At 40.9% G+C, this 12,423-nt stretch overlaps 1 protein-coding gene across 2 annotated transcripts in view; it reads left to right on the top strand.

Moving 5' to 3' along the window:
* Positions 1-12,423, top strand: part of LOC128824953 (transmembrane protein 132B-like) — a 367,758-nt gene that overhangs the window by 102,242 nt on the left and 253,093 nt on the right. For both annotated transcript variants that reach the window (XM_054006929.1, XM_054006928.1), the window contains exon 2: positions 6,107-6,995. In XM_054006929.1, coding sequence (XP_053862904.1) covers positions 6,107-6,995 — 889 coding nt within the window. The remainder of the gene's footprint in view (positions 1-6,106; positions 6,996-12,423) is intronic.

Here is a 12,423-nt window from a genome sequence, read left to right as displayed (position 1 = left end):
AGTATCTCTTCCATATCTATGAGGGCATTGCTCACAAGTTCAGAGCTCAATTTCTGGCAGGCTTCCATTTGGCTACTGGAGGATTTGCCATTTTTGTTTTATTCTAAGGAGAAATGCGTTTTGACAGACTCTTTTCAAACCAATTTAGATTCAGCGATTTACAATGCTGACATTCAGCTGCCATGATCTTACTAATGTTACAGTGGTTGTTTTGCCTGTTAATTAGAATATTATATTAAAAGTCTCGGAAATACTCTGTGAATTTCATTGGCGTCTTTGGTCTGTTTGGGAGCTTCATTTTTAATATCTTCCCCTCAGCCTGCATGATCTTCCTTTGATGAAACCTTGAGTTAGAGAAAAGTCCGATTCTCATTGCTTACTGTGATGTTCAGCTATGGATTTGCTTATGTTTTTACTGTCATGTGCTGTGTTTCATTATAGCATTGGCTCAGGGTCAAATGCTATAGCTGGATTTAAAAAAAAATAGTCTGGATAATTTAAAAACGAACAACGTGCAAAGAAGGGAGAGCGAATCTCCTTTTTTTAAAAGGCGTAAGCTGATCATGGCAAAAGTCATGAAGGAAACCTCTTCCCCATGCACAGTTGGGAAAGTGCATTAAAAGCATTGCTGTATTTATTTATTTATTTTTTTGCAAGCTTCCTCTGATGAATCAGGTATTCATCTTTGCCACATTGTACCCGGCCTCATAGTCTAGCAATCTGATGTGACAGGACAAATCCTACTTCCTTACACTGAAGAGCAGAATATTGTCACAAAAATGAAGGGCCAAGATTTTCGTAGGTGACTAGTCACTTGGGGCGCCTCATTTTTTGGGAGACCAACTTGAAACACGATAAAGGGGCCTGATTTCCAGAAAGTACTGAGCACCTGATCCAGAGGTGCTGGAATTGAGGGTGCTGCCGTGCCCCCCGACTTGAAGTTGAAATAAAATTATTCTACTTAACTGCCAGGGGGCAAATTTGTCTCACACACATGGGAAACATGCAGCGTCAGCTATCGATAATCTTAACTCAGGAAGTTCCTTCAAGAGGAAATGTAGCCAAACTCCAACTCTGCAGACAATGGAACGTTCTGTGCCTGTGTCCTGTAGATAACTAACTGCTTGGTTTGCAAAATAACGCAAGGGTGGGGGGAGGTAGATGAACAATAAGGGGGTCACAAGAGGGGCGGATACATGTAGCTTGCTAACTATGTATGCTAATGATGGCAAATTTTAGCCAATTATGGAGCAATAGATTATCATAGTCAACTGCATATAATGCTTTGGTGTGAGTGTTTTCTTTGTTCTTGCTGAGGTATGAGCTCGAACCCAATTGCAATTGAAATAAACCGATCGCCCCTCCCGGGGCTCCTTGCTTGATTAGCTGTGTCCGTCTCTCCTTATTCCTCAGCTGGAACGGACAGGAATTTCTACGACAAAGTGGTTTCCATTCTATACAGGGTTTTTCAGTTTGGTTCGATGTCTCTCAACCCCCCCACAATACAGATTATTTCAGCCCCCCTGCCCTGCCCTGTGGAAGAAAATAATCCCTTTTAAGGCATCTCAAGTTGGGCACCCAAAATCACAGCTCACTTTTGATTTTGGCCGAATGCTTGTGTGTGGTGTTTATATGCATTTCTTTTTCCCCTGGCCCCTCCCCTTTTATTAGTACCACAGTGACCTGACTCTGGCTTAGAAATAGACCATGCTCTGGGGAAGTTCCCTGCTGCTCCGCTAGTTCTCTCCCACCATTGTTCTTCTTTGTTTTATTACTTTAAATAGGACCAAATCATGTTCTTCTCTCCTGGTCTTCCTGAAGCTGTCATTTAAAGAACAGGCGATTTAATAGTTGTTTTGTCGCAACTCCTAAAGCTGGAACAAGGTCCCACTTCCGACTGCTACTGTAAAGTGATTGATGCTACGGTGCTGAATCTTGGAATTAAAACTGAGGGGTGCCGGCCCATTGTGGCATAAAGTATTTCTTTTTAGGTGTTCAGACACCATCATAAAATGCTGCTCAATTCAGATATCATATTTTGTCTCAGGCTGGTTCTGGGACAAAACCTAGCCCTGTCTACTGGTGTTTATAGCTTGCCGTATAAGCTTTCAGACAACAATTGTCTCATTTTATTTGAATTATAGCAGGATAGAATCCACGGCTTCCCACCAATGTGTTAGAAGATGCACTGACTACCACCACTATAATGAAATCAGGGAAGGGGAGAGACCTACCTTTTAAAGTTCCTGTAAATCAATATTTGAGAGAAAGAAAACATCTGGGTAAAAAGGCGATAAAACTTGCTAGAATGTAAATGCTAGTATATTAAAGCCTCACATTCTTTTCCAATTTCTCTTTAGTTCCTAGAATTGCATCACTGTCTAAATCTCCCCAAGAATCTGCTTTGTCTTGGGAGAAGGCAAAGTTTAACATCTCTGTTGGAAATCAGAGGATACCTTGCTGCTGTATGTCCTTTGCTGATTATCTGGACAGCTGGATAAATTTGATGATGAATGAGACTTTGGAAAAGTATTGCCTTCCGATTCAGCTAGATATATCTACAGTTAGTTCATCGAAGGCACTTGTCTGAAATTTGACTTTTCAGCAAAGAAACAAACAACCCTACCCCTCTGCTTTCACAAGAACAAAGTTCACTTGCAGATACTGAAAGCTGCAATTTCAGTTCCTGCCCTGGCCTGTCTTGCTGTGTCAAGGTACTCTATAAATAGCAGTGCGGTAATGGAGCTGCTAAAACATTCCTTGGGGACTAGAATAGGATTTGGAGCTACTGGCCATTTTGAACTTTTTTTTTTTTTTAATTTCCTGCTATAAATAAGACAGGTCGAATCCTGCAGCATGATCATCGAAGAGCTTTCTCGTTAGGCAAAGGAGTGACAGTATTTCTACTGTGGTAGTTGGGGTTGGGTCAACCCAAGAAGCACCAACGGGCCCTGAAATGTTTTGTGTTCCCCAATGCTTTAGCAATTGTAGGGCTCGACTGTTGCTACTGCTTGATCTCCTGGTTTTTTCACTGAACCGTCTTATTAGTTGGCTCTGTGGGTTCCCTGTGCCCACCAGACTGTCCTTGGCATTCCTCCCCCACCTTCTGATGCCTGTCTTGCTATCCCACCCCCTGGCATGACAGACAGCTGCAGATTCTCTCTTAGGCTAGCCAGCACGTAGGCAGCTGCTACACATGAACCCATGTTGCTTCTCCTTGGGTTGGCAGCTTCGCCTTTTCTGCCGGCCTCTCTTGCTCCATCTCATGCTACATTAGAATCCCTCCAAGTCCTCTCATCTCCCACAGTTGCTTTTGCACCCAGCCTAGCCTATGATTTCTCATAGAAGATTATTTTCTCCAACCACTGCATGCTTCAGGGAGCTCCTCAGCTACCCCTTGGTTCACCCCTGGATGAAGAGAAATGCAGCAGTGATGTGATTAACATGCCTTTTCTCATCCCGAGAGTGACTGACAATGGAAGAGCTAGACTGTGACCCTGGTTGTGCTCCCCCACAGGGGTTGTCAGGATCTCCTCACTCTCTGGCGTGGGCTTCCCTTCTTGTGCATTATGCCTGGAGCTGGGAGGGGATATGCTGGTTTTACCATGGGATATAATCTGTTCTATGTGTACGGTTAGTAGAGATCGCTTCATCCCAGGAGCAAGGGAGGAACCAGGAACCAGCTTGTGACTCACAATGTCCACACGGCGAGTGGGAGGTGTGATTGCAGCACATGCCGGAAAACTGAGCTCATTAAAAATAGCAACACAGCCATGGCAGCACGAGTATGTACTCAAGGTCCGGGTGGGCTAGCCCGTGCTGTTTCCTGTGCCACGGTGGCCAAGCTGCTATTTTCAGGAGCTAGTTTGATCAAAGCTAGCTTGGGTTTGCCGATGAGTGCTACCGGCGCACCTCCCAACTGCAGTGTAGACGTGTCCTCTGAGTCCCAATATGGCTCCAGAGCAGCACAACTTCACTGCTTCTTACTTGGAATTTGTAGCAAAGCCAGAATTAAATCCATAGCCTTTATATATACGCATCTACCCTGATATAACGCGACCCGATATAACACAAATTCGGATATAACGCGGTAAAGCAATGCTCGGCGGTGGGGCTGCGCACTCCGGTGGATCAAAGCAAGTTCGATATAACATGGTTTCACCTATAACGCGGTAAGATTTTTTTTGGCCCCCAAGGACAGCGTTTTATCGAGGTAGAGGGGTGCGTGTGTGTGTATATATAGTGTGTGTGTGTGTGTGTATTGCACTCATGGTGGTAGTATCTCAGCTAAACTGTGTGCAGGAGAGGGGATGCTTTTCATGAATATTGTCTTTTGCTAATGCATGTTATGATGTTTTTGTACTTTCTTGTACATGCAGGGAAAAAGCAGTTTGGTGACCACATTTAAAAAAAAAAGATATTTTATAATAAAATGGGGGAGGGATTTAAATAAGCAATAGAAAAAAAATCAAGCAATCAAAAATAAATGAGTGGAATTTTAAAAGAGAACAAGAATGAAGCAAAGTCAAGGGCGAATAGATGAAGAGATTTGCCTTATAACATATCTTCAAGAAATGTAGCCTTGTTAAATACACAACTTGAAAAGGCATCTTAAATATTACAGCTTTTATCGGTGCTAAATTTTGGCTGACAGTATCTGAGTCATCTAGCATGTAACAGGTGTAATTGTTGCTGTAGCATTGTGCATCTTCTGTAACCAACAATGACAAACGTTACATTTGCACCCTGAGATTTAGATATAGACTGTAAGTGGTTTGACCTTAGAATCTGTCATTGTTCCCACCATCTCTTCACATTATGGAACTGCTTTCTATTTAATAAGTTGGATTCTGTTTGTTTTTGGTATGATTCCCAGAGGATCAGCTTTTACTGGGCTTTTGCCATAAAATAAAAAAATGTTAGTTTAGAAGACATGATTTTTTTTTTCTTTTCTTTTAGTATTATAGTCAATTTTGACTATACTTCACTATTCATTAAAGATGGGCCCAAACTAAGACCTTGCAATCTGTCTCTCCATTTCCCTCTCTTCTCTCCCCCCGCACCCCAGGAATGTTTTGTGGTAGAAAAAAACGGAATTAGAGCTGGGTGGAGGATGACAAATCCATTTTCTGACTACTTTCAGGGTTTTGAAATTTTTTCCTTCCTCATTGGAACAAAACCAAACCCTTTAGAAGGTTTTTGTGAAATGGAATTATGTCAAAACATCTCTTTTTTTTTTTGGATCAAAAAGATCAGGCTTCATCTCTCTGTCTGGGGCCCTCCTGGACCTAAGAGACCGTCCCACTGAAACTCCCTCAAAATTCATAGATATCTGTGGAAATATTTTGATTGCAACAAGTGTTCCATCAAAAGGCTTCAAACCAGTTCTAAATGGAACCCTTGTCTGAACTGCTCCTGTTCATAGTTTGCAAAACCAAATCAGGATTGATGCAGATTTGCAATCCCTAAATGGCCTGATTTTTCCTGTTAGAGATGTTGGTCAAAACATAAAGCTTTTGTTTTATTAACTGCTCATCCCCCAAAGTGTGGTGCTTTATATACATTGGAACTAGGGTGACCAGACAGCAAATGTGAAAAATCGGGATGGGGGGTGGTGGGTAATAGCAGCCTATATTAAAACAAACAAACAAAAAAAACCCCAAAATTGGGACTGTCCCTATAAAATCGGGACATCTGGTCACCCTAATTGGAACGCGGATCTGCAGAACTCACGGGTTTGAGTTGGTTGTGCAAAATGAAAATCCAGCCAATAAGGTTTTGTAGACTCCAAAGTAGAACATGGCCTTAAGTCTGCTACTAGTGCCTGATTCAAAAGCCACTTGACTTCAGTTGGCTTTGGATCAAGGCCTTTTGGCAAACTTTATAAGGGGCACTACAGGAACCATGGAATGTTAAGTATTGGCATGTCGGGTCTAATAGTGAGCAATGTTACCTTCACGGTGACAATCTGTAAATGCTTTGTAATGGCGACTAACAATAACGATCTATAGTAAGTAATTGCTTCTGGGAGGAACTGAAGAAAAATTGCTAAGTAAATATTAGAATTCTTTTTCTGTTTTCTTTTTCTTTTTCCTTTGGTTTGCAGTGGTGGAAAGCCGAGGAGGAGTCATGGACAGCACACAGAGATTTTTAAACCTGCCGGTATATCTTCCCATGAGCTACCACATCTCCAGTGCTGATGTTTCCTTCTTCCTCAAAGAAGCCAATCAAGATATCATGAGGAACTCCAGTTTGCAGGCGAGGGTGGAGTCATTCTTTATATACAAAGCCAAGCAGCCACCTGTAGTAAATGCAACTTACGGACCTTTTTCAGTGGAACAAGTTGTTCCCGAGGACCTAATGCTGCCTTCTGCTCCTTTTGGTTTCACTAATGAATTCACATTTAATTGGAAATTAAAATCGCACATCATTGACAGCTCAATATATTCCAACAGACCTAAAGTGCAAGCCTTGTTCTATATTGCGGGAAAGGACTGGGACGACTATGATTCTGCGGAGAGATTGCCCTGTGTGAAGATGTTTGCTTTCCTGGAGACTAGAGAAGCTGTGGCCAGCTGTAGGTTGAAAGGTCATCTAGGATTATGTGTTGCAGAACTGGAATTAGCGCCGAGCTGGTTCAGCTCGCCTCCACCATTGGTTTTGGAGCATGAGCAAACAGCAGCCTTTTTGGAAGGGATTACTGTGGAGCTCTTCTATAAGATGTATGCAACAGATGGGGAGTGTTCTCCTGAGGATGCAAAATGGGAAAACAACATACATGCAGGTCAAGATCATGCATATGAGGCTTTGCCGCCGATGGAGAGGATTGGTAGCATCATTCTTTATCCAACTCAAGACAAACTAAAACAATCTGCACTGAGGCTAGATGAGAACATCGTGATCCACTTACCGCTCAACCCTGTCAAGGAAGGTGACATAGTAACCTTTCATGTGTCCCTTACCGGTGACTCCCTAGCAGATCAGTTTACCTTAAGGTAAGTGTTGTTTTTTTAAATACTTTATGTATTCAAACAATCTAGCAAACAACAGGGGCTGAGTGCATCCCAGGTATAGATCCATTGATTTCAGTGGGTGTTTGCCTGAGAAAGGACTTCAAGATTTGGCCTACCGCTTGGGAGAAAATTATAAGTGTTCTTTAAGCATCTGTGAGTATAATAGGATTTGGTACCTGGAAGCTGACTTTGAAGTCTGTGCCATTAATATTTGTATGACTTTCTTATAAAATGTGTTATTGATTATGACTAGTTTAACTGACTTTGCTTCTACTCATTATACCTTCTGTAGGCCAGCCAGAATGATTGACTATGGCTGTCCATTTTGCTAGAGAAATATTTATAATTGGCATTTCCCACTGCTTTGATGTAGCTTTAATCCATCTACTTTTATAGAACCTATTATCACAGTATCTGAGCACCTCCGAAGTATTTATTTCTTGCTCCTCACAATACTCCCACAGGGTAGGGAAATGTTATCCCCATATTTTTTACAGATGGTGAACTGACACACAGAGATTAAGATTCAGTTCAGATTACGGGGGTGTGAAGAGTGGTGCACACCAAAGTGTTGCATTGTAAATCCTTGCAGATGCTGTGGGCCTGAATTAAAAGGTTCCTAGTTTGCATTATCGTAGTCTGCAGTCCTTTTAGTTTGTGCCTGGAGCATCCACTAGGGGGAATTACAGTACAGCACTTTGGTATGCAGTGCTATTTACATCCCCTGTAGTCTGAACTGCCTGGCAGTGTAGACTTCCCCAAGGTCACGCTGGAAATGCATGGCAGAGCCAGGATTTGGAACCAGATTGTCTGAGTCCCAATTCAGTGTTTTAACAACAAGACCAACCATCCTTCCTCCCCTTAGTAGTATTTTATTTATTTTCAAGCTTAAATGATTGCTTGCTTGTGGCATGGCACGTTTCCACTGAACAGCAAAGGAGAAAATTGGAAAAAATTAACCCACCAAAAATATGTTTTTCTTTGTCTACCTCTTAAAATTGGAATCCGCTTCCTTGTTCTTGAATAGAAATGATTGGAAAACAGAAAATCTTTCTGTGAACATTTTAGTGGCAACTTCCCCTCCCCCCATTTTTTGGGGGAGTGAAACGTTGTAATTCTTGAAATTTTCCAACCAGTTTTATTAGTGAATTTCAGTTTTATCTGAGAACTGTTGAGTTGCATAGTCCTGATTTCAGGCACTCTTAACCAGCATGAGGGTTAGTGCTGTGTATTTATTGCTATGCCTTTAACTGTTAGTGTTGGTTAAGAGCTACACATAGACACAACTCAGAGAAATAGGAGCCAGACTTGAGGGCTAGAAAGGCCAAGAGGTAATTGGAAAGTGTCATACTGAGAGAGTGTTAAACACTAGGGAAAAGAGGAGTTGCAATACACACAGGCAACTTAGACACATTTTTACTCCTCACTTTTAAGTCTAAAAAGGCGCGGGTGCTAGGTGACAGAAGCATACTATCCGTGACACAGATGCAAAGTGAATGAATAACAAACCTTATGCCAGCACCTTTCTTCTTCAAAGCACTTTGTCACGCTGTCTGGATTAGCTCACGACTGTGAGTGCCTACCTCAAGGCAGACTGTCAAAAACAGGGCAGACACCCAAACTGGTGGTGTGTTCTATCATTTATATTTCACCAAGCCAGTAACACACGTGAACTCCTGGGTCACTATAACACTCTTCCCATGAAGTCACAGACGGTCCCCTTAGACTCTCCTGCCTATCTTGCCACCCAGACACTAGACTTAGTGATAAATGGTTGCTTACACCAAAAATCACACCATATTCAGGTTGCTTGCAGTCCCAAGAGACTTACCCCAGCTCAATTGGCACCCTAGATCTTACATTGAAGATAATGCCTGTATCCAATCCTGTAAAAAACTATATAAAGGTTTATTGAACTAGGAAAAAGAAATGAGTTATTTACAGATTAAACCAAGTGAACATATTCTCACCAAATGAGTTCTCTAAATCCTCTGAGTCACAGAGTTGTAGTGATCTGCCAATTCAAAGTGTCTTTCAGGGCGGACTCAGGAGATAACCACTGAGGATCTCTGGCTTCAATTTGGTGTCTCTAGTTCTGTCAGAGTTCCACCAGCAAAGAGATGGAAAATTTTCCTGTGACTTTTTGTTTTATTTCCTTCATTCAGCTTCCAAGCCCAAAGGATGAGCTTCCTTGCATGTAGCATTTCCAAGGTGTGATAGGGCCATTAACCAATCCTTTGTATTGCAATGTTCCTTGATGGCCCTTCATGGGGACGGGGGTAGGGGATAAAGGGGGAGAGGACAATTCCCATGTCTGGGTTTGCAAGGTCAGACCAAACATTTTCAAAGTTATAAAGCAAAACTTACATATTTTCTTATGGCCTGGAATACTGACATTACAAGCGAGATTAATGCATTCAGTGACTTACGAGCAATTCATAGAGTCTAAATGCTAAATATATTCTTATAAAACGAATACCTAACAAACAGGTGGACTGGCCTGGTCTCCAGCTATGAGTTTTAGTTCTTAGCTTGTGTCTGCAGTCTTGGCAAGAGCTGGCACCTGGTATGCCAGCATCACATACTTTACAAACATGAATTAAACATTTAAACATAATGTAACATCCATATTCTTATGAAACATGGATATTGCAGTCAGAATTAGTCAGTGCCTATTGTACAAACACAGTGAATGACTCTCCCCATGTTGCTAGGGTAAAAATGTCTAAAAGATATAAATTCTCATGCTTCAGGGCCTACAACAACCCTTATGCTTATGGTCAGGAAGAAACTTCCCATAAGAGCAAGTTATTCTGTAATTGTTCAGTTTTGGGTTTCTTGCATCTTCCTCTGATGCATACAGTACTGGTTAATCATCAGTGATGGAGACAGGATACTGGACTAGATGGACCAATGTCATGATGTTGGATGGCAGTTCCTATGTTTCCATGAATCTGCTCAAACTATGGGAGATATGGAGGAACCGAATCAAAGAGATTTAAGTAATTTGCCCAAGATTGCAGTGGGAGTCCATGTTAGCACTGAGATTCTTGGATCTCAGTTTGGTATTCAGCCTAGAAGACCAAAGTGGAAACTCCCCAAGGAATTAGATAATTTTTTCACATCTTAGCTAATACTCAATATCTTGTCTGGCAAATCATTTCTTTCGTTATGCTTGTAAGTCAAAGAAACAGTGGGTGCTTTATTTCAGGAAGCTAAATGCTAAAGGTAAGAGTAAGAATGCAGATCTGTTACCTGCTCACTGATGCTGCTGGGTGGAAAGAGCAGAGGCAGTTCTTGCTCTGAGTGTTTCAAATGACATTCACTCTTTGCCTATGGAGAATTTATTCAACTAAAGTTTACACAGTTAGCAGGGAATTATGCTGAGGGAAATAAAATCACTATAGCTCCTACATCTAATTTATAGCAGTTTTCCTCTGTAGGCTCTCCCTGTTTTTCAGACCATTAGTAATGTCCATAAAAACCCAGAAGGTTATTATACCTAGAGTTTCTGTGTGTTTTCACCAGAGAAAAATATATTGAAGTGAATGTTTGCCTTGGGGAAATATGTTTTTGCCCAGTATAACCGATTGTTTTAAATCGTGTCTGTTACAAGTGGAGTGTAATGTATTCCATTCTGGCTCATATGAGACTATAGATCAAAATCAAATCATTCTTAAGATTTTCACTGTGATGCAAACTTCATTGATATGACTGTATGCAAACAGAATGGATGTGTGCAATTTTATGTGCCTCTCTAGTATTTCATACACTGTTGTGCAGTGTTTTATTTTGTGCTGAATTTTGTACTAGTAAATACTAAATTTCAGTCCATAAAAAGAATCCGATTCTGCCTTTTTGGGTGAAATATTGGGATTTTAACCTAGCTCTCAAATTACAAAGCTTAACAGCTTCTTGGCCAATGGTGAGCAAAACAAATAGTAATTTGGTGATGGACACTGTTTTTTGTTTTGTTTTTTGCAACGGTATCAAGAAAGTGGTTCAGGGAATGTATCTGTATTAGAAAGCACTCAAAATGTATCCGTCATACCGAAACAGAATGTTAACCAATTCCAACCTGGAAAACTCAAACCTTTATTACCTTGCAAATGGCACCTAAATCTCTGTTGACGTTGTAGACTCAAGTTGCCAACCCAAGCTCCTTTATCGGCATGTACAAATTTTACGTTTTCCAATGAACGTGAACCATTAAGAAGTCACTGTTTGAAAGCCGGTCTCTGTGTGTCCAACAACAATTTCTTTTCCATACAGATTGCTCCTGGAACAACTATTCACTTTTTAAACCCCCTCCCATTTATTAATGCTAGCCCCCATCGTGAGTGGGATGCAACTGGAAAGTGAGCCGGAGAGACACAACATACTGCTTTCAATCATTCACCAGTTAAATATTTTTTTTGTTCTTCTTTTATGTTATGGATGCTATGTCTGAGTAATAGGAATAACCTATGGCTTTGTAATAGTCCCTTAATAAACAGAATTTAAGATTGATTAAAGGCTTTGACCATTAATCAGTCTCCGCAGACATTTATTGCTTTGTATACTGGAAAGCAGACTATGGAGTTTATGTCTGACTTGAAAGACAGGCAGATAGAGAGACGCACATCCACGCAAACTGCCAGAGTCGTTTGAACCCCAGAAAGCATAGAACTTTGGAAGTTAGTCTTGAACGTCATCCGTTAGCCCATTGCTTTGGATTCTGTAGCAAATTCTCTATGCAAAATGTTGCCGGTGTTGTGCCCGCTCCGTAGTGGTGACGTGGACTTGTTCCATATCATTGGTGAGAGCCTCCTCAGCGATGCACAATTGCATGTGATTCAGCTGCTGCAAAACTTCTACGTAGGAATAACTTTTAAATCAAGATTGAATTTGTTTTAAAAGGGATGCTGTAGTTCAAACGGGGATTATTTGGGGGTAAATTCTGTGACCTATATTATACAGGCGGTCGGACTAGATGATCACAACGCTCCCTTCTGGAGATTGTTAACATTAAGCAGTTTGGAGAACGCTACAAAGCTAGTACAAGAATTATAGGCCAAATTCTCTCTTCTGATGCATGTGATTCCTATGGATATTTACTAACATAAGTTTATGATAAATAATATCCATGGATTAGTATATAATAAATATATACAAAGTGAGAAAAAAAGGAAACTATGAAGGAGCAAAGGGGAAAAAATCTTTCTTTTTTTTTTTTTTAAACAAAAGGAATCTCCTGATATAAATGGAGAAGTTGTATAAAAATGAGAGGATAGAATGATTCTTACTTGACTGAAAAGACAGACGTCTCATCAAATAGATGCAGCCGGGGATGGTTTAACATTGCTTTTCTGGAGTGTACAGTTCTTTTAACACTAACTTGGGACAGTAAAGACATTTTGAAAGAAAAATG

This window comes from Malaclemys terrapin, chromosome 16 (assembly GCF_027887155.1).
Source record: "Malaclemys terrapin pileata isolate rMalTer1 chromosome 16, rMalTer1.hap1, whole genome shotgun sequence".
Lineage (NCBI taxonomy): Eukaryota > Metazoa > Chordata > Testudines > Emydidae > Malaclemys > Malaclemys terrapin.
The sequence above is the reverse complement of the archived record's forward strand: the minus strand, read 5'-3'. Positions and strand labels throughout refer to the sequence as shown.